A 22,680-nucleotide genomic window follows, 5' to 3' on the forward strand; every position below is an offset into this window, starting at 1 on the left:
CGTGCTCTGCGGTGAAGAGGCGTTAAGAGACGACGCAACTTACGGCCCGAGAGCTCAACTTCAAAAATTATTTCCTCGCTTTAAACAAAAATTACCTCGATAAAAACTTCAGAAATGGAAGGCAATAAACTGTTTTACGGAATCCGCTTTTGTTTGTATTTTTACTTGGACCACCTCAGGGCGAAATTAACGAGTGTTTTTGGCTCAAAATGCACTTTTTGTAACGATTTTTTTTCCTTCTGCATCCGCAGTTTCATCACCTGTAAAATTTATTATAGGTACTGGACATCTACAGGAACAAAACGGCTATTCCAGAATTTCCGAGAGAAAGTTGATATTTAAAACAAAAAATGACAAAAATAAAAATGACATTTTCATACTTTTTTTGATTAAAAAAATATTTATGCCGTGTAAAGCAGCATGCTCCGAATGGTATCGAAAGACAGAATCTGTGCAAATATCAATGAAAAACTTTTTGGAGTGTTTTCTAAAATTTTGCTTATTTAGCAGTGCCTGTTTTCTCATTTTTTCTGAATATTCAATCTGCTCTCACTTCACGAATAAATTTTTTAGGCGAAAATGCTTCAGGCTTTCATTACGCACATTACGATGTTTCCACGAATTTTTTGAACAAATTGGAGATGGTCGAGCGCAACGCCTGGGATGTTTGGCGTGGAATGATCCAGGTGGAACTATGTGAGTATGACGTCAGGGGACGAAAAGGCGGCATAGTTTCGGTTTCGCGAATTCAAGATGGCGGCCATTAAAATTGATTGTGTCCTCCTATACTTTAATTCTCCCCCGTATGTCGTCAGGGGACGAAATGGCGGCATAGTTTCGGTTTCTCGAATCTAAGAAGGCGGCCATTAAAATTGGCTGTGCCCTCCCATGTATATTTTAAACCCATTGGAAGGCCAGTTGGAGCGTCCAATTGTAATGCCGGCCCACACAAAACAAATTGTTTGCTTCCAATCGGAAAATTTCCCATTATTGGAACCAATTGCAAGCTTCAAATGGAATAGGAGGGGCATTCCAACTGGAACACTTATAGAAAGGTTAACCGCTGGCTTCCTAATCAAGTGGCAGCTCCAAGTAGGCCGCAGGCGAGCATGCACGACACACAAATCATAGGCATAAACGTTACGGCAGTTCCTGTCCCTATGGTTTGTCTGTCTGTCTGTGTTGCCAGGAAGAAAAAAGGAAAGTGCACAGGCCTGTTCACTGGCTCTAGCCGAGCCACTATCGCTACCACGTGCAGATAGTAGGAGAGTTGAAAGATGGGATAGAAAGACAGGATAGTAAAGACGCTTTGAAGACAAGGCCGATTGCGGAGGTAGTGCAATATACCGGGCCAACCGGTGGCGGAAGTGAAGCAAACTTCAAACTCTCCGCCACATTTCCAAAAATAAGTCCAATTGGATCCGCACCAGATATTCTTGCATGTGGCCCACTTAGAGCTAATATAAACGAAAACGTAGCATATGGACGGGCCCCCCAGTATACTCTGTTAAACCACTTAGAGCTGCCACTCATAAAGAGGATCAGTTCGGCCTGATGCTGCATGCGACGCACATTTTCAGCGCTCGATTTGTGAATTGTGGTTCGTACACGAGCGATGAGGGACGCCGTAGTGGAGGGCTTCGGATTTTAGACACATGGGATTCCTTAACATACAACGACATCGCACAGCACACGGACGTTTTTTTTTATTTCGCCTACATCGAAATGCGGCCGCCACGGACGGGATCGAACCCAGGACCTTGGGATCAGGTGCTGAACGCCAAAGCCACTGTAACGGGTCACTTTATTTGTGTTCGTAAATAAAATATTACAGTCGAACCTGGATTATGAAACTCGAAGGGGTTCACGAAATAGTTGATATGCCGGTATATCGATAATTCAGTGTAGAAAAAATGGCGATAGGTAAGCTTATCTATGACCTAGAAGCAAGAATACAATGCATCCATACTTGTGACACGGTGCCTGGCTGACGACGATCTTCTGCCTGGTCAGGTCCGTTGACCGCAACGAGGTGTCCTAGTCCTCCCAGGTTCGGAGAGGCACCAGCCCGGCGGGGGGAGGGGACGCCGGGCATGACGGGAGGATGTGTGCAAGGGTGGCCTTGGGGCGGGAGCACAAGGTGCATATGGGGGTACCGGCTTAAATTTATAGAGATGGGCTGGTGTAAGTAGCGTGTGCGTCTGCAGGGGACGCCAGACTGATTTCTTTGCGGTAGTAAGGGATGGGTGGGGTGGCGGGAGATGAGGGCGCTCAGTGCGGGAGTTTGTGGTGAGCTCAGCAAACGAGTGCATACGCTCCTTCGAGAAATCCCCCACGAGGTCCGCCTGTGCCCGACTTCTAGACTCTCGGGCTAAGGAGTCGGCGGCCTCGTTGCTGGGATTTCCCAAGTGCGCAAGCATTCAGATGAGCTCAGCGCGTTAGAATAGGTGGGGGGGGGGTGCACCAGGGATTGTGCAGGGTGGTGAACCCTGTTCCTGGCATAGTTTAGAATGGCTGTTTTTGACTCACTGATGATGTAACCGACATTTGTGTATGCCAGAGCAATAGCGGTCTTCTTCTCGGCTCCCTCAGGGGTGGTGCCTGAAGGAAGCTCGAAAGTTAGGGAGGCTATGTGGGGGTTGCGGACAACCGCAGTGGCTCCATGCTCATCGCAGGTGGCATCCACCCAAACGCATCCCCATACCATTTTTGTCGCGCTGCCTCGCGCGCCTTTCTCCGACCTTGATTACGGTGGGGGTGCATGTTCCTCAGTAATGGTTTGACATGGATCGAAGTGCAGATCTGGGTAGAGAGTGCTCTTAGTGATGTATTGTTTGCGGAGATAGTGATGCAGGCCTATTGCTGATTGAGTATGTGTCGTCCGGCAGCACCTAATCAAAGGTTCTGGGCTTGTATGTGGACCTCTCGAAGTTCTTGTAATGTGTTATGGACTCCGCGTTCGAGCAGTCTCTTAATTACAGGGAAGCTCACTTGTGGCGTGCACCGTAGCGGTGCCCTAGCGCATGCCATCCGCCTTGTTTGCGGGAGGTGCGGGATTCGACCCCCTGCCGCCGCGTACCCATCGGTCTCTAATGTTCCCCTGGCCTGGTGCTCAGATTCTGTGAGATGAGATGACTGGGAAATTGGTCTTGACCCTACCGCGTGTACGTCACCGCGAACACCCAATAGCCGTTCGAGCGCGCTCCGCACAGGTGCTGGTGGAGTGTCTGCACCGTGGTGTAAGAATATTTTCTTACACCATGGTCTACACTCGATCGCGAAAGCGTTCAACAGCTGCGCTGGTCAAACTCATTAATGAGAAAACAACCGTTGAAGCATTTAATCCAACTCTGTTCTGATGGTCCACCGGTACCGGGCGTGGATATGGGTCACTCTTGGAGAGGGCGGTTGGGGGGGGGGGGGGGAGGTCCGTTTGAACCATGCATTTCTTCGACTTTTTTTTTGTAAAACTAAATTGAGTTCAGCATGGTTTTCCTGTATAAAATTTCCTCTCGCTTTGAGGATTGGGGGCGAACATCCTCCACCCCCTCCCAATATCAGTGTACGAGCACATGGTGCAACCACCGCGCTTCGTGCCGCACGTCGCGGAGATTTCACCTACGGTTAAATTGATGACCAGCTGCTAGTTGTATATAACATGCAACGTCTCCGAGGCTTCTTTAAGCCGTCCTCGTTCGCGTTGGCAGCGCCAGCATACTTGCATTCGTTGTGGCGCTATGGAGCGCTGTCACCATCAGTAGCGGCGCCCTCTTTTTGCCAAGCAACAAGAACAGCAGCTTACACGCCTCCAAGTGATAGAACAGCCTTGCTCTCGCCGTTATTTCCAACTCATGCTGGGACTTTATTGCGAATATATATCGTTTCGTGTTGCGTCACCCCAAACAATTTTTTTTTCTAATAAAACCAAATGCTCGCCATGGCCAGTAGCCAGGCTTCCCTAATATACATCGTTTATTTTATCGGAACTCTGCAAGCTAATTGGGAATTTCGGTGGCGGTGTCTCAGGCAGTGTCGGCGAGGGCGTCCTCGTCGTCGAACTCTCCCTCGTCGTCGGCTGTGGCCTCCTGGTACTGCTGGTACTCGGACACCAGGTCATTCATGTTGGACTCTGCTTCTGTGAATTCCATTTCGTCCATTCCTTCCCCAGTGTACCAGTGCAAGAAGGCCTTGCGGCGGAACATGGCTGCAAATTAAGACGGGCACCACGAATATTAGTTGTTTTTGTAGGCTTTCACGAATTGCAGCGGAACTTATACAGCTAGTTCAATTCTATCCGTCCGAATTATTTCCACCAAGTTACCCAGCTGTTCGGATTTTTGTTTCTGCGCCAACAAGTCCAGCTTTCTCCGGCAAAAATTTTGAAAATTGGAAAATTGTAAGACACTGTTAAGGAAATACTGAACGTAATGGTCCATTATTCTGATATGTAGCAAAATCTTCCTTTTAAAGTGTTTCCAGCGATCGCACCGGAACGCTTTTGAAGATAGCGAAAACGTGAATAGAAAAAAAAACTAAGAGACTGCCTCGGGTGATCTGCGGATATATTGATTGTTTTAGTGAAATCTTGCATTATACGAGAAAACTGCGTTCATGAACGGCTTCCCGCTTAAAAATACTTTTGTCCATAATTCCTGAGTATCCGATTTCAAAAAGCGCCTTTCTCGATCATGAGGATCGGATTGAGCGATGGCGTCCAAAAATAGGCCTACCTAAACTTGCAACAGAAGTGGAATAATCCAAGTTTTCTTTTGTATGCTGAGCGGCGGCGCGGATTAGCGTGAGGAGGGAGTGCTCACACACGCTCGCCATCTAAAGGGCGTAACTACATCCGACATTTGCTTTTAGTAAAAATCGATTTTCGGCTCTTTATGGGGTATGTAGATGTTTATCCGGCAACAAAATACGCATTATGTCGAGAAAATTGGATTTAAAAATTTTCCCGCTTCTCGATTCAAACTCGTGACGTCAAGACAAGCGAAATTCGTGACCACCGCTTAGTGAATAGCGATGTAGACTAGCCTCAGGGATCCACGACCAAAAAACAAAAAAGGAAGAAAACTCTTCAAGCACTGTAGTTTGCTTGCAAAAACGGTCGGTGATGGCGACATCTGTATTTCATTTTTTGACCTTTACCTGGCTAGGGAAGGGGACGGACCTTTGTCCCCGTTTGGGTTGTCCACTGTTCGGGTTAGAGGTGCGCAGGGTTGAATGGGGGAAGTTCTAGAGATTGTGTAGGGTATCTAGGTCTGAGTAGAGTGACTCTAGTTCTGAGGTAGCTCACTCCCCACGGCACGGGAACAAATGCCCATCTCTTTCCCTTTCGCCTAGCCTTAGTCGTAGAAGCTCCGTTTTTTACTGATAAAAGTGTCTTTCGCAATTAGAACGCTGCTACATTTCCATACAGCCCAACTTGAATTTGTCCTCAGAGTCTCTTTAAAGGTGGCCGCTTCGTTACCTCTTTATGAGTGATTTTTACGGGCACTGCTAAATTTGTAACGTCGGAAACATTACCCCTCCTTGATACACGGTCTGCACTTGGTGAACAGGGAAATGTCGCGCTTGTCATCTGAGATGTTTAATGAACGGGGTCATTCCTTGCAGCTTGTGGTTTGTCAGTGAACTGCGCGTACAAAAGTTTTGCCGACACTGTTTGTGACGTCATCTTTGTCACAAAAGAACACCGCATCCAACACACCCCTGTTTTGGTTTAGGTTTTCTGCATTTTGCTCTTTGATGATTGTCTTACTCACAGTTCTATTAACAACAGATTGCAACGAACAGAGAGGGCTTTAAGCAATATTACGGGAGCGCCACCTTAAGATTAAAAAAAATAATAATCCCAAAGTTGCCCTTGAACGATGAAGTAGGCGCTCTATACAACTGCAGATTGTACGTGTGAACTGCAGGCTGTGCTGTGAGTAGAATGTAATTCGAGCAATTCTGATAAATGACTGACCAGTGAATTATTCTGAAATGCGCTTGAACAGCTCCTGAATGGCCGTGCTGTTCCCGATGAACGTCGCAGACATCTTGAGGCCACGGGGTGGGATGTCGCAGACGGCGGTCTTGACGTTGTTCGGGATCCACTCGACAAAGTAGTTCGAGTTCTTGTTCTGGACGTTAAGCATCTGTTCGTCGACCTCCTTCATGCTCATGCGGCCGCGGAAGATGGTGGCTACCGTCAGGTAGCGGCCGTGGCGGGGGTCGCAGGCGGCCATCATGTTCTTGGCGTCGAACATCTGCTGCGTCAGCTCTGGCACGGTCAGCGCCCTGTACTGTTGGCTGCCTCGGGACGTGAGTGGTGCGAAGCCGGGCATGAAGAAGTGCAGACGCGGGAAGGGCACCATGTTGACAGCCAGTTTGCGCAGGTCAGCGTTCAGCTGGCCGGGAAACCTGCGTGTGTATGGTTACTTAAGTTGCTTTAAGACTGTTTTTTTTTGTTGCGTTAAGCACCGCGAACAAGGGCCTGCAGGCGCCGCGCCATTCATGTCCCCAATTGTGCTACGAAGTTATACACAACACAAGCTATTCCCTCTTCAGGTGTGGTGAAGTAGTTTGCAGGCCTAAGCGCCTGTGGCCATTGTGGGCATCGGGCCATTCTTCGACGGCAGTGATCGGTGCCACTCACTACAGCTTCGCATATAGAGATGTCGAGTGACAGTAATAGACTACGATCCCGGAGAAAAGAAAGCTTCGTCACCTGAGGCATGTTGTGACTCCGGACATTGTGACAGAAACCAGGTGGTTGAGGTCCCCGTATGTGGGAGTGGTGAGCTTCAGGGTTCGGAAGCAGATGTCGTATAGCGCCTCGTTGTCAATGCAGTAGGTTTCGTCGGTGTTCTCCACCAGCTGGTGCACGGACAGGGTGGCGTTGTAGGGCTCGACGACGGTGTCGGAGACCTGCAGTTTTGAATGCGCTTGAATTCGCACTTTCTGTCGACGTGGTGCAAAGCCTACCACATCTATGCACAAGAAAAATTTTCTCATTTTTAAGCACTGTGATTCTTCGATTTCTCGCTACCATTGTCGAGCATTAAAGGGACAAGAAATTATTTTGATGGTCAAATTCTAGGGCAGCGATCAGTAGAGGTGGCCTTTGTCAGTATTAATTCGAGTCAAATTCAAAAGCTCTGCGTGGACCCTACACACACCTCCTTCACGCCCCGACGTCATGCAGATGCGGTGGCGCTGATGTCAGTAGCGCCTTTTGCACGGCAGGCAAAATAGGTTCCGCCTGCCCGTGCCCACCAGCTGCTGCAGCTGCTGGCGGGACTGCGCAACTGCATCATGCCCGCGCCCCGATATGTTTCTCGCTGATAGATACCGCATTAAGGAATGGGCCACGGTAGTAAAGCGCGAAGTCTGGGCCTCGATCGCCGCTTCCAGGCAATGTACTTCGTAGCTGGGGAGTTGCGTTCATTCTCCTGAACATCAGCATAGTACGCTTATAATTGCTTAAGGAAAAAAAACACAAATGTCTGCGCACGTAATTATCACGTCGAGCCGTTTTGGTGTTCACGGGGCGCTGACAGGCTGAATCACCACCAAGGAATGAGGTCTTTTGTTAATAGCAGATAATGTTTAAACATGTGTGGAAGTTATACGATCATATAAAGCCGCGTTCATGGCACTTAATATTCACTTCAGGCCATTTCTTAATATGGCCGACATAATTACTTGGTCTGTGTAGAAAGAAGTCTGCTAAATTGTGTCGTTTTTGCACGGCCACGTTGGCATGTTTCTGTACGTGTGCTAAAAGCCAAGTGCTTTTTCACTGCATCAGATGTCATAAGCTGTTTCATGAGGCGGTGCATGATCGCGAAGCTTGTTTGGAAAGAAGCAGCCGCGATCGCATTGCCCGAGTTGATGACGATGATGATGACCTCAGGCTTAATGGCACATACCCACGGCGGGGGATTGGCCAGGGTGCAATGCTGATACAAACGCACTCATGGCCAGGGAGTGGTGTAATTGGATAATTTTGTGACCTAGACTCGAATTTTGATTAAAAATCAAGAATAAAGAAAAACGGAAATGAAAAAGCAGGGAATTCTCATTCTAGCAGAGGAATCTACCTGATGCAATTATATATTCGTGAATAAAATCGCACACTGTTTTCAATGCATATCCCTTGGCGCTTGCCCCGAAGGAGAGGAGAATCGGAATAAATAGAGCAAGCCCCCGTCGAGCGAGGGGATCTCTAAGTAAGCTGTACGGCGAGAAGTTAACCGCAAAGAGGAAAAAGTGATCTATGGACTCAATTTCGCCAAAGACTCAGAGAGGGTGGTCAGAAATATCCCTGATCGACATAAGTAGAGATTTAGTCGCGGTATTCTGCAGCGCACTAGGGTCGTGGACACTTCACATTGCCTTGAACTGCACATCCGCGCACTCCAAGGAAATGCCAGGTGTTGAAAATTCGCTGCAGCAAGGAGAGGCTCATGGCTCAAGTACTGGAGACGCTGGCTGCAGTCAAGTAGACAGTATTAGGGACGAACGGGACAATAGGTCCACCAAGGGCGGACTTTGCAAAAAAATAAACTCTCTCATCAGAAGCAATGCCACAGTGCCCAGGGACCCAGTGAAAGCGTACTTTTGTAATGTGTGGTGGAACAAGAAATTGAAGGGAACGGCTCACAGGAGTATCTCTCGATTTTTCGAGCACTATCAAGACGGAAAGGCTGTCTGAAAGTATAACAACCTGAGAGATACTGCAGGGATTCCTTATTAAGGCCAACTCAATGGCCTGAAACTAGGCGACAAAAATAGGGGTATAGTCAGGAGCTTGAAATGAATAACTCTATTCAAGAGCCCTTGAGTAAATGCCAATGGCTGCTTTTTCATTTTTCTGGGAGGCGTCTGTAAAAACAGCAGTATGGTTAGGGAAATTATCCAGACACTCCTTAATAAGCCCATTTAAAACATTTGCAGGCAGATTCTTAGCATTCCTTGGGAAGGTGTCGTCAAAGGGGACTACAGTATCAGCCCGGCGGTGGTTAACTGGTACTACAGAATTTATTGATACAGAAATTTTTGACAGCAGGGAATTAGTGAACACAACCTGAGGAAGCTTATACCTAGGCCAAAAATTACCAAAGAATAGAGATGGGTTCGTTGTAAATATAGGGTTAGCCAATTCAGGAACAGGCTCCAAAGACATTAAAAACGTCCGCACAGTGAGAAGCTGAGCCGCAAATTTAGATCAGGTATCCGCTTCTCCAAGTACAGCGCAGCGTTAGCAACTGATTTAGGCAGACCTAAGCAAAGGCGCAGAGCGCGTCGCTCAATAACAAACCGGGGTTCAAGCTTGTACCTTGTGCACCCAGAAAAGAGAACAGAGCCAAATTCAAGTACACATGTCTTATACAGAAAGAGCAAAGTGTCCCGACGCATACCAAATTTTTTGTTGCTGATCCTCTCCAACCAGCCAAGGGCACGCTCACCCTTAAAGCACAATGCTTCTAATCAAGTAGGGCATAAGCATCCGCGCGCGAGCACCTATCACGCTGAATAATGTCCAAGACACACTGTTCATCTTTGGGCAGGTGGGATCGTCAGCTGCGAGATCAGACTTAGAAGTGCAGACGTCTGAAGCATGAGCACCGCCGCAAACGCGGCAGCGCGTTGCCGACTTGCAAGATTTGCCACTCTGACCAAAACGCCAGCAGTTCTTACATTGTAATGGACGGGGCTGCAGTGGGTCAACACGGTAGATAATGGGCCAGACTTTGATTTCCAATCGGCAAGAGGAGCCCGCAAAAGTTGCTATAACAGACTCAGTTGGAATACGAGAGCCTCCAGCCTCTGTTGCAGCGGTAAACTGAGAGGATGCCCACACCGGCATCATGGAAGTCCAAGAATTTCTTCTGGCGTAGCGGAGGGATACACACCTCGGATTATTCCTTTTACGCAGGCGAGTTGCTCGGGAATAAACGCTTTCACCGGGAGTGAGGCAAAAGAGGTGCACTGCAGCAAGTCTGCAACACAATCCAAATCAGGTGATTTGCACAGAATTCTTCTTTTGGCAAATGGTCGAACCTCGGAAATCTCAAGATATCGAATGGTCGCTGCCTTCAGCTGCTCCTGGATCATATGAGAGTTTTTGATCTTAATTAAACCATCTCCTACAGGGACCAGAGCCACAGGGATACGCTTGGCAAAAAGAATTTAGGCAAACTGGCGAACCAGGCTACCGGACCTGTGCCCGAGGAAGACATAGCCATGTCCGTAAGCCTAAGAAACATGAAGCCTACATCCAAAAGGGAAAAAACCTCGCCAAATCCCCCACTCGCGGAACGGCCTCACCAGGAGTTTACAGGATCAGCAGCACCAAGACACGCTTCAGCAGCGAGGCCAGATGAAGCGGGAGGCGACATAGAACAGCCGTAGAACAGCGTCGGGTCGTATCAGCACAATGGACACTAAGGGCCGTTGTTGTTGTTGCCTTCGTGACATGGCACATACCCACGACGGGGGATTGGCCAGGGTTCAGTGGGGAGACCCCATAGAAAAGGGTAAATGGTGCCAAGCTATTTTGCCTTGGGTGAAATTTACGAGTGATTAAAAAGAAAAGAAGGGCCCTTTCTTCTTCTTTGCCGAGTTGTTGTTGTTGTTGTTGTTGTTGTTGTTAGCCTCTCAAAAGATGGCACATACCCACACTGGGGGATCGGCCAAGAATCGGGTAGCTATTCACCTGAACGCAGTTAACAAAAAGGAAAAGCACGTGGGAGCATATCACCGGTGAATTTTTCGTCATGAACAGAAAAGGGATGAGTGTTTTGATTTTAAAATTTTAAGAATAATAATAAAGAGAGTGATTAAATATTAATGATTTAGTCAAAATGTAATAATTGATAGAAAAGAAAAGGTTGAAACACTTAGCAAGGCAGTCGGTGTGATTCTATCAGGAAATTTTGAACAGCGGTGCAAACAGATCTGTGGCTGAACCCAAATGTGGTGGCGCCAAATGATAGCAAGAGCGGGCTGCTCAAACTAAGGCGAAGATGCTGCAAGGGCTCCTCCAGCAACCTTTTTCTCAGTTAGTTGAATCGGCGACAATACAGCCAAAAATGTTCAATAGATTCTGGCTCACGGCAAAATGCACAAAGGGGAGAGAGCGCCAAACCCGACTTGTGTAAATAGAAATTTAGAGGGGGGATGCGGCAGCGTAGCCTCGTCAGTGATACTTCAAGCTGCCGAGAGCAACAAATTTTCCTGTTCCAATAATATTTAAGGTGCTCATAATCCGCCGATGTTAAAAGTGATGTGTCTTGCGTGCTTAAAAACGCACGTCGCCGAAATCTAGATGCTGTAATGTAGGCTGTAGCCGGGATGATTGGCAACACGGGGCCGCTGAGGGAAGCCTTTGCGAGATTATCAGCAATCTCATTTACAGTCACACTGCTGTGGCCGGGAACCCATACTAAATGAACAAGGCTCAAATGCGGAGGAAGTAGGGATAAGAAAGTTGATAAAATGGGACCGTCAACCTGTGCAGCGAGGGACGAACACAAAGATAAAGAATCAGTAATTACTGCAACTGCTGTAATAGAGGGGTCTAGCTTGCGTAGAGCAAGTACAACTGCTAGAAACTCTGCTTGAAAAATAGGGGTGAAATCTGGAAGGCGCAGAGAAAAGGACCAGTCTAAATGGGAGCAAAATATTCCCACACCTGCTTTTTCATTGCATTGCGATGCATCAGTGGCTATTGCTATATCGGTTGGTAGGGTCCTCAGATGATCTTCTAGAAGGCCATTTAGAATACTCGGTGGCAAAAGTTTTGCATTTTTTGGGAATATGTCGTCGAAAACAATGTGGATAGTGGGCCCATTCCGAAGCGCAGGAAGGATATCATAAATGTTTACATCTAAAGGCTGAAGTAATCTTTGCACAAACACTACCTGAGGGGAATTGAAACGAGACCAGGGGACACCAAAAAAGGAGGTCGGCTGAGAACAGAAAATGCTTTGGGAACGGTGGAAATGGGATTCATAGATCTTGAGGTAAGTTTGCACAGTTAAAAATTGAAGTCGTGATAAGAGAGACGGAATGCGGGCTTCAAGGTACAGCACATTGATAGCCACAAATTTTGGAAGGCCGAGGCACATGCGAAGTGCTTCCCTCTCTAAAAGGACGAGAGGGCGAAGTTTATATGTAGCCGAGCCTGAAAACAACACTGATCCAAATTCTAAAATTGGCCTGACATACATTATGTAGATCATTAATAGCGCATCTCTGCGCATGCCGTACCGGTGATGACATAATCTCCGTAACATGCCCACGGCACGAGCCCCTTTCGCCGCGACATGGTCAATGTCAGGTCGCCAGGTGAGTTTGTTGTCATGAATGACCCCTAGGTATTTTAGGGATTGAACCTGCGGTATTATTTTTAACTGGCAAGTGAGAGAGACCACTACAGGAGTGAATAGAGGGAAAACAAGAGTAGCGCACTTGCCAACATTTAACTTCAGGTGTAATGCGCTCAACCAGTGCTCAAGTGTATTCAAATATGACTGCAACAGACCATACAGAGAATGTATATCCGGCGCAGCAGCAAAAAACGCAATGTCGTCCGCATAGACGTAAGTGCGTACATGGCGGTGGAGAGGAATTGAGCTTAACAGAATATTAAAGAGCACAGGAGAAAGAACAGCTCCTTGCGGTACACCTCGCGTTTGTCTGTACCTCTCTGAATGAACACCACTATGGACGCCAAAGAATTCCCTGTTATGAAGAAATGCAGATATCCATGCAACTATATAATCTGGAAATTGAAGAGACTGTAGCCTATGTATCAGGATGGAGTGTTCTACACTGTCGTAAGCTTTGGCGACATCTAACGTAACCAAAGCCGCGACTAGGCGTTGACGACGAGCAAGGAGAATTCTGCTCTCAAGATCAGCATGTACATTCCATATCGAACACCGTGGCCGGAAACCAAGTTGGCACGGGCTGAGTATACTTTTGCGGTCCACAATGGCTGACACCCGAATTAGTAACAACCTTTCTATCAACTTTACCACGTTTGATGTTAAAGAAATTGGTCTAATATTATCCAATTCATAGCCTCCACCCTGATTTTTAAGTAAAGGGATCACCTTGGACAGCTTCCACTCAGAAGGTATCCAAGCGTGTTTGAGAGAGTAGTTTATTAGGTGCAATAAGGAGTTGGGAGACTCTTCAAATAGAAACTTGAGCATCTTTGTGGTAACACCATCAGGGCCAGTAGCAGCAGCTGGCAATCTCTGGACAACTTGGGAAAGCTCTGATAGATTTACTTGTGAGGCATTATCATTTGGTACGACTGGTGCAAACAACAATGGTCGCATAGGTAGTAAAGACGAGAACCGCTTTTGCAGGCCTGTGGCTATTAATTCAACCGCCTGGATAGCTTCTACAGGTGACATAACTAATGACTGAAAATTATGAGAGGACATGAGCTGTTTCCTAGACCGTAGAAAACCGAATAGTGCACGTCGGTTGTCCTCCTTTGAAAGATAATCGAAGTGTTCTGAGTCATATTTTTCCTTTGCGCGAGAAACTGTGCGTTTAAAGGTGGCTGCAATAAATTTATAATCACTCCAGTTATTCGGACATTGGTTATGAAGAAGCTTTTCCATGCTGCCTTCCTCCGCCTGTAATCTCTTGTACAGTCCGCATTCCACCAGTTAGAAGAATTCCCTTTTATTGGCCTCACCAGGAACTCCGACTTTTTACGGCTTTCCTCAATAGCCAGACATATTCTTACTGACTGGTGGACCTCGGCGATGTTAGACCCTGGAGCAAGGGCAGAGCGCAACGCCGTCTGAAATCTGTCATAATTTACATGTGACCGCAACTGAGAAGACGCCGGAGTAACACGACATATGATATCAAAATGAATAGGTATATGATCACTTGAAGTGCCGCTATCAACTGTCGACCAATTCGTTACGCCAATTCCAGGACTAATGAACGTGATATCTAAAACAGATTGAGTGTGTGAGCGAAGATAAGTGGCCGATCCTGAATTTAAGCACATCAGGTTGTGATCAGAAACCCAGTCCCAAAGGCGCTTGCCGCATGAATTAGTCCTAAAACCCCAAGACACATGGTGAGAATTGAAGTCCCCAGCCACGAGAACTGGGTTTTTACAGTTTACGAGTAAAAAATTCAGAGGTCTAACATCCTGGACTCCATTGGGGAAATAACAATTTGCTATTGAAAATGGAGAGCACCGAGGAAGTACAAAGTCTATCGCCAAAATCTCACAGTCAGGAGACATTTGTTGAAGAGATACCACAGCCCTGTGGCAAAATTTTGAAGAGACTAAAGTTAGTAAACCCCCGCCTCTTGACTGGCGGTCTAGGCGAAATGACCGGTAATTTTTGATATGAAAATGTTTGTCAGTTGAAAGCCACGTTTCTTGCAGAATTATGACATCCGGATTAAGCTGAGTAGAAAGGCAGTGTAAATCTGTGGAAGCGGAAAGAATAGAGCGACAGTTCCACTGCAGAACTCGCAACGACGCTATGGTTGCGAAAGTCTAGCAGCAGCAACTGCCTGCTCCAAAATGGTATCCTTGGGTTTAGTGCCAAGCTGCTTCTTCTTTGATTTGGGCTGGGTGCCCTGAGAAGACAACGAATAAGACATGGGGGACCCACTGCGCTTAAGAAGCCGTGCATCAGGCTCCACCATCTCGGAATCATACATTATATCAACATCCCTCGAAGTACCCGAGGTAGGTACAGCGGAAGGGACAGAAGTTTGTTCCTGGGGTTGTGATGCTACTGGAATTTGAGACCGGATAAGAGGAGAGGGAATTGTCGAAAGAGGTGCCAAACTAGCCTGCACGGCATGTGTAATCTGAGTCTCTAGAACATTTGTAAAGCACTCCGACACACTTGCGACAATCTTTTCTACCATTTTAGACATCGAAGCCTCCGCAGCAGCCGCAATTGCCTGGGACAGCGTTGAGTCTAGCATGACACCTTGCCGAGCGGTCACACCGGCATAACCGCGGGCACGTTCTTTGACCTCTGAAATAGCGTCACGGCGCGAACAGCGTTTCCTGTCAATTATTTCCAGAATTTGAATTTCCTGAGCTCGAGAGGGACAATTTGAGTAGTTTGCAGAGTGCGCACCACCGCAAAAGGCAACACTTCTCATTCTCCTCAGAGCAGGTGCTTTTTGCGTGACCATCCCCACAGTTGCAACACCTCAAGTTGGATTTGCAACCGCCAGCGCTATGTCCATAACGCCAGCAGTTGTTACACTGCAGAGGCCGAGATGATAATGGGTCTACACGAAAAATTAGAGGCCATGCCTTGATTTCAGAGGGGCAGGAAGTGCCGGCAAAGGTAGCAATCACTGATTCAGTGGGCATCCGCACGTTGTTTACATCCCGGCTACAGCGGTGCACAGCAACAACACCTGCAGCCGACAGAAGCTCAAGAGTCTCTGCCGGAGACAGGGAAGAGTCTACACCTCGTACAATACATTTCGTGCACGCCAGATGAGAAGGGATGAAAGAACTTACCCGAAGGGAGGCAAAGGATGAGGAGTTTAGTAAATATCTTACACAGGCGAGGTCTGGCGATCTGCACAGAATCCCACCACGTCCAAACTGGCGAACCTCTGAGATTGACTCATAATGAGAAGTAGTCGACTGGAGAGCAGCCCGAACAGCACCAGGGTTGTTCATCCTGAAAGCACCACCATCCTTAGGCACCAGCGCGACAGGGATACTGCCGACACCACTGCGCAAAAAAGCTTCCAACGGTATTAGATCAGTTGACGGAGAAGCCGACCAGAGGGAACTCCCCTGGCCGGGAGACTGGGTGGACATAGTCCGGGCTTACTGCCTTACCGCGCAAAGACGCAGAGAGAAAATGCCACAATCAGCCACCCGAAACTTAACCGATCGTTCCCAGCAGAGCAGAGCCGTCGGGGCAGCGATGAACAGGACGAACGCCACTGGGTCGAACGATGTCCTCCTAACAGAGCCAAGCTGGTCGTCTCACGGTGGCCAAGAGGTGCCGAGAGGCCGAGCGAATCTTCTTCTTCTTCTTCTTCTTCACCCCAGGTATATGGCCGAGTTGCAGCGTGCTTTTGTCTTCGTTTTTGCCATCGCATGACAACGGCCTCCAAAGTATCTCATAAAGCTAGCGCAAATAGATGAGAGCACACGAAGCTGCGTCCAGCACACGTAGTTGCAGGCGAGTGGAATTTTTCGGCTTGAGCCCCTGCGTCTTTCAATCAGACTCCTGCGTTGCTAGGAAAATGTTTCGGTTTGGTTTGGTTTGGTTTATGGAGTTTTAACTTTCCAAAGCGACCCAGGCTATGAGGGACGCCGTAGTGGAGCACCCCGGAAATTTCGACCACCTGGGGTTCTTTAACATACACTGATATCGCACAGTACACGGGCCTCTAGAATTTCGCCTCCATCGAAATTCGACCGCCGCCGCGGCCGAGGTCGAACCCACGTGTTTGGGGTTAGCAGCCGAGCGCCATAACCACTGAGCCACCGCGGCGGCTATGCAAACGTTTCATTTAGGGGGTACACTAACAGAAACTGTCGGGTGAAACAATGCAGCGAGATTGAGAGGAGACGGGGAAATTGAAAGTATTTTCGTTATTTATGCATGAGATGTAACCAAATTTGGCACAACTGTGAACTTTTTATGCTAATTTCAGTGCTGTGCTTTACTTTCAGCTGGCTGGTACAGATGTTGGGTTATTATAATTAACACCGTCGTCAAGTCATCGAGTGTGGAATAATTAAGTAGAAAGTGCGCAAATTTTTTATGCCAACATGTTCACAAAGCCCTGCTTTGTGTGATGACGCTACTGTTCTTTTTTTTTATGCAAAGTAAGTATGCAAACAAAAGTTAAACTCTAGCATGCATATTTACGTGAACACATTTCTTAGAAAAATAACTTCAACATGCTACTGCATGTGTACAAAAAATTGTCAGATTTATTACACTACTCAATCTCTCAGGACCGCGGTGGTTCAGTGGTTATGGCGCTCAGCTGGTGACCCCAAAGACGCGGGTTCGATCCCAGCCGCCGCGGTCGAATTTCGATGGAGGCGAAATTCTAGAGGTCCGTGTACTGCGCGATGTCAGCGTACGTTAAATAAGCCCAGGGGGTCGAAATTTCTGGAGCCCTTCACTACGGCGTCTCTCATAGCCTGAGTTGCTTTGGGACGTTAAACCTTCATAAACAAAACCATAAATAAATCAACGTCTCAGGATTCATTCGCAGCAAATATAATTATTCTATTTTTATTCGTTGCGAAATTACGAAGGGATGAGTGATGCCAATCGTAGAAAACGTGAAAGCTGAGAAAACCAACCTTAAAGTTTATTCTCTCGTTGGCTTCGTTCACCCTCGTAGCTTTTTCTTTTGGTCAAAGAAATGAGGCACTGCAATAAATGTAACCTCTGATCTTCTAATCATTCCGCTTCCAAGTGATACTAAGACAGTGGTGCACCGTCGTCGGAAACCCGTGGAATTCGCGATGCGCCGAGGCCACCAGAAGAGCGATTCGCTCAATCTTCGACGCCCACACATCTAAAAAGCGTAATTTTCTAAATTTCTACTGCACAAAAAAATTGCGATCAGTTTGGCCATTTTAATAAGGTGACAAATCGGCCTCGTTGGTGCATGATCTTGTGGCGAAAAGCAGCGCTTACACGCGACAGAGGAGACTGGAGACACGACGCTGTCCCCACTTGCCTCGCTGCGCGGCACGCGTGTCAAGTGACGGTGAGCGCACGTCTGCTCCGCCGAAACAACGCCAGAGCTTCTCCTCACTGCTATCCCGAAGTGGAATTATTCCGGCTTGTACAGAGCGTCAAAAAGTGGTTATTTTATTCCACGTCTAGCGTAGAAATCAACGGCAGCAACGCTTTCTGTTCGCAACTGATCATATATACAACACACAGTGCCAAACAATATCTCTGAATAGGCCGTACGTGGTCAACGCGAGCCTGTGCACTTCGAGAAATTACGAAGTTCAAAGCATCAACAGCATCAACCACTTGGTGATTCGCAGAAACCGACAACGCGCCTACAAGCCTACCGCGAGCCCGCTAGCGACTGCAGTGACACCTTGTTTGTTTGCAAACATGCAGCAGGTCTGCGGGAATACGGTGGCCGCAGCTGGCAAAAGACAGGGTTAATAGGAGAGACATGGGAGAGGCCTTTGCCCTGCAGTGGGCCTAGTCAGGCTTATGGTGATGGTGATGGTGCAGCATGTCTATAATTTACAATTTCTATTTAAATCGCTGCTCGCACTGACTCGCAGTCTGCTAGGGCGACAGCTCACCTCGCATTCTTTGCCTTAGCACACTAAGCCGCTCCTCAGTCACTGGGCAGCCTGACGCCCACTGCCCATTGGGCATGCTCAGGTGGCGTGGGCGGGATTGCGCAGCCCCGACCTGTTTTCTGTTAGCACGAAAGCAATCCTAGCCAACCCCTAACGATTTCGACGATGTCTCACGCGGAGAAAATGAAGACTCAGCCAGACTCAGTAAGGAAATGGGTGTGCATGGCAATGAAGCTCAATTCTGGGGATGGTCCTGCAGGGTAAGGACAGCAACACATGGTATGGCACATGGTGGTGTTTATTGTGTATGGGGGTTTAACGTCCCAAAGCGACTCAGGCTATGAGGGACGCCGTAGTGAAGGGCTCCGGAGATTTCGACCACCTCGGGTTCTTTAGCGTGCACTGGCATCGCACAGTACACGGACCTCTAGAATTTCGCCTCCATCGGAATTCGACCGCCACGGCCGGGATCGAACCCGCGTCTTTCGGGCCAGCAGCCGAGCGCCATAACCACTCAGCCACCACGGCGGCCCTGATATGGCACATGAAGAATGTCCCAAACATGGTTAGGACGCCCGAAATTTGCCTTCGAATGACCTTGACCGAATTCGACTGCCGGTGAATCTGGCTGTGCTCAGGTGGAAGACAAGCTTCACCTCGTCTCGAAATGGAATTGGCCCACCTCCAAAAATAAGAGTTGGCCCACCCCCTAAAATTTGAAAATTGACCTACGTTCGGGACCGACATGCGACACCCCCAGAATGGGTTTGGCCCACCCTCAAAATTTGGGAGGCCCACCATGCTTTCGCGCACTATTTCGTGCTTAGCAATGATAAACCGCTAGCCATTTTTTTTTCGGCACGTCGTTGTGTAAGAGTTGAGGGAAGCTAAGAAGCATCATTTTTAATCGCCGATATCTTCGGTGTTAAAGGGCTGTAGACACCAAAAATTTGCTCGCATGTTTTCTGCTTTCAAATGATGCTTTAGACATTAGAATACATGTATCGCCGCGTTGTTTTCGCCTACGACTGATAAATAATATATAATTGAATTTCTTCTTTCATGCTGTTTCGGTTTCATCAACCGAACGATGGCTGTGACGTGTAGTTGGACTTGGAGTATCGGGAGGCAGGAAAAAAACGGCAGTATGACTGCTGATACGTCGTTTGTTTTCATTCCAGCTCTTGAAGCAGGCTTGTTTAAGCGTTACAGTGAATTAAAACTACGTGTCAGCGTTTATATTGCAGTTTTTTTCGTGTCTCACATGATCTAAAGTCGAACTACATGCCACAACCATCGTTCGGTTGATGAAACCGAAACAGCATGAGGGAAGGAATTCAGTACTCAGTGATTTAGCGGTTGTATGCGAATACCAGACGATGATCCATGTATTATAATGCCTAAAGCATCATATGGAAGAATAAAACGCGTAACTAAATTTACATGTCTGTAGTCTTTTAATGAAGCTAGCTTATAATTTTTTTTTTTGCTGTTCGGTGACGAGTGATGGAATAGCGATCGCTCGTGCGCTTTTCCTAACCTCAGTGTATACCATTTCATGGTCCCTTTAAGGTCACAGCCGTCGTGCGCTTGCACTCTGCAGCTGTTTTCGCGCCATTCGTTTGGCAGCAGCGGTGGGTGACGTAAAGTCTCGCATCTTCACGCGCGAGTGCGGTGTTCGATACCACCGTAGTAGGTAGACATCAAGAAAGAAAGAAGCTCGCTGAGGTCACCACATGCGGACGTGGTGAAGCCTTCATATCTGACGGCAGTTTAATAATAATAATAATAATAATAATAATAATAATAATAATAATAATAATAATAATAATTGGTTTTTCTGGGGAAAGGAAATGGCGCAGTATCTGTCTCATATATCGTTGGACACGTGAACCGCGCCGTAAGGGAAGGGATGAGGGAGGGAGTGAAAGAAGAAAGAGGTGCCGTAGTGGAGGGCTCCGGAATAATTTCGACCACCTGGGGATCTTTAACGTGCACTGACATCGCACAGCACACGGGCGGCTTAGCGTTTTTCCTCCACAAAAGTTTGCGTCTCGCTGGTATTGACGCTGTCCTGGCTTAAGACACGTGCCGGCGGCGCGGAAGCTGTCACGACGAATGCGCACCTTGGGGGAGGGCATGACGCTGAAGGTGTTCATGATGCGGTCCGGGTACTCCTCCCGGATCTTCGAGATGAGCAGCGTGCCCATGCCGGAGCCGGTGCCTCCGCCCAGGGAATGGGCCAGCTGGAAGCCCTGCAGGCAGTCGCAGCTCTCTGCCTCCTTGCGCACCACGTCCAGCACGGAGTCCACCAACTCGGCGCCCTCAGTGTAGTGGCCCTTGGCCCAGTTGTTGCCGGCGCCGCTCTGGCCTGCGAAAGTTACCGCGCATATGTACGCCACCTGCATATCCCCGCGCTGCTGGGAGCCGCTGTTTTGAGCCAATAAGCGTTGACCAAAAAGGTAGCCGCTAAGGCGCTTTGCGCTGAAACCTTTCCTGTTTCTACGCGAGTTTTTCTTCAGTCGCATGATAGTGAAGCGGTCTTCAGATCAAATTCGCCGACCTTATAAAATAACTTTTCATATTTCAAGATGGAAACTCAGCGCTCAGGAACGTATGTCAGGCGCATAAGGCAGCAAGCTTCGTGTTGCAATGGTCGCCTCAGTTGCTGTTCACTTGCATTTTGTACGCAGCGAATTTTCCACCGAAAGAGTGGAAACAGCCAAGATTATACAGCCGACTATGAATGCCGATTCTGAGCACAGGTACGAGCAAATCGAGTTACCTTTGTTAACCCTAAGCTGTGGCTGAACCTAACGAACACTACGATGGGCTAAGAGCAGCTGCTGCAAGAAACTTCCGGCTAGGGACGGCTAGAATTAAGCCCGGCTCCCCACGAACCTTTGCGCACACACGTGCAGCTGATGACGTTGAGCTGAACTTGATCAGTACATGCTAAAACAGCAACGGAGATATGAAGCTAAAAGAGACGCTTAGCGAATATGAAATTGTCGGGCCTGAACAGTTGACCGAAAGGTCCCGATCTGACGGAGTCCATGGTTCCTGGCTCCAAGTCGAGGAGGATGGCACGGGGAACATACTTGCCGCCTGAAAAATACAAACCAGGTTTTTTTTTCTTTACAGCCGTCAGTATTTTACTACCGTTGCGTGAACTGGAACATTGCCAGCGAGTCTGCCACGCAGTTTCTAATGCTGAACGCATGCGGAGCAGACGAGCGCCATCGAACAGGGAACTGTGGGTTCGCCACATGGGGCATGTCTGCATGCGCATAAAGGCACATAGACATAATGGCGAAAACATTTCGATGCCGCTGCGTTACACGACAGAGCAGAACGTTTTCGAGCGCTCATGCACCATTGGGAGTGCGTTTGTGATGCTATCATCATGATCAGCATTCGCAGCCCCTTTGATAAAACTTACGTTTGCACAGTAGGTGTGCTATTAGAACACATACGGTATTCGTCCGTCATGCTTCTCGTCAAAATTTTCAATGAGGAAATAGTATGTGTCGAAAGAAATGTGCCAAAAAAACAACTATAGACTGTTAAAACTCAAGAATGTAGCGGCGAATGCTCTTCTTAAAGCCCCTCCAGCCAGTCGCTTCGGTCGGTTTTCATGAGGCAGGGGCTAAGCACGAAAAGGAAAGAGTACGGCGTTTGTACCCGTGCCGTGTGGAGTGCGTTCTTCGTTATTCGGGTTATGAGAGCGGAGTAGTTAAATGGGGAGTTGAAAAGACGGTGCGGTGTTGCTAGGGCTGAGGACGTGTCCCTTTCCTGCCTAGCTGCTGCTGCAGAGCCAAACGCCTTTAGCTGCACGGAGTAAATTGGACCACCCAGGGTTCTTTAACATACACTGACATCGCACAGCACATGGGTCTTTTCCATTTCGCATCCACCGAAACGCGGCCGTCGCGGCTGGAATTGAACCTGCGTCCTCGATTCCAACAGCCGATCGCACTAACCACTGAGCCACCACGGCGGGGTTTCAAATTCGCCATCATTTACGTTACTCGCTTGCCCAGTATTGCCCCCTCGCGGACGAGAATCTACAGGTGCCGAGAACACGCGCAAGTCAAGCAAGAGCATTTCGTTAATGAGGGCAAGCTAAAGCAAAAAAAAAAAGAAAATTCAGCCAATCGCTGAATGGTACCTGCGCCATCACGTCACCTCTGCCGCAAGAAACGATCAAGAGAAATAAGCTATCGGCATGCCTTTTTGTTTTTGTTCTTTTGGCGCGAAAAACATTTAAACATGGATAAATGCTTAGAAGAGAACACAAGGTGCGAGACGCCTATCATCTCCAAATTCAGATAAGCATACAGTGG

The 22,680-nt window shown here is 48.0% G+C and overlaps 2 protein-coding genes across 2 annotated transcripts in view; both read right to left on the reverse strand.

Annotated features, from left to right (window-relative positions):
* Positions 1-4,202, reverse strand: part of LOC144113958 (tubulin beta-4B chain-like) — a 28,107-nt gene extending 23,905 nt beyond the window's left edge. Inside the window, exons 1-2 of the mRNA XM_077647377.1 lie at positions 4,093-4,202; positions 2,315-2,394 (exon numbers count right to left, since the gene is read on the reverse strand). Of these exons, the coding sequence (XP_077503503.1) occupies positions 2,315-2,394; positions 4,093-4,202 (190 nt within the window). The remainder of the gene's footprint in view (positions 1-2,314; positions 2,395-4,092) is intronic.
* A 1,782-nt stretch (positions 4,203-5,984) lies between these two features.
* LOC144113967 (tubulin beta chain) lies at positions 5,985-20,742 on the reverse strand. Its single transcript, XM_077647388.1, has 3 exons — positions 20,461-20,742; positions 6,722-6,921; positions 5,985-6,414 (listed from the first exon to the last, which is right to left on the reverse strand). Exons 1-3 carry the CDS (start codon positions 20,740-20,742, stop codon positions 5,985-5,987), a joined length of 912 nt encoding a protein of 303 aa, XP_077503514.1.
* Positions 20,743-22,680: the final 1,938 nt, after the last annotated feature.

Source organism: Amblyomma americanum, chromosome 1, assembly GCF_052857255.1.
Source record: "Amblyomma americanum isolate KBUSLIRL-KWMA chromosome 1, ASM5285725v1, whole genome shotgun sequence".
NCBI classification, from domain to species: Eukaryota; Metazoa; Arthropoda; class Arachnida; order Ixodida; family Ixodidae; genus Amblyomma; species Amblyomma americanum.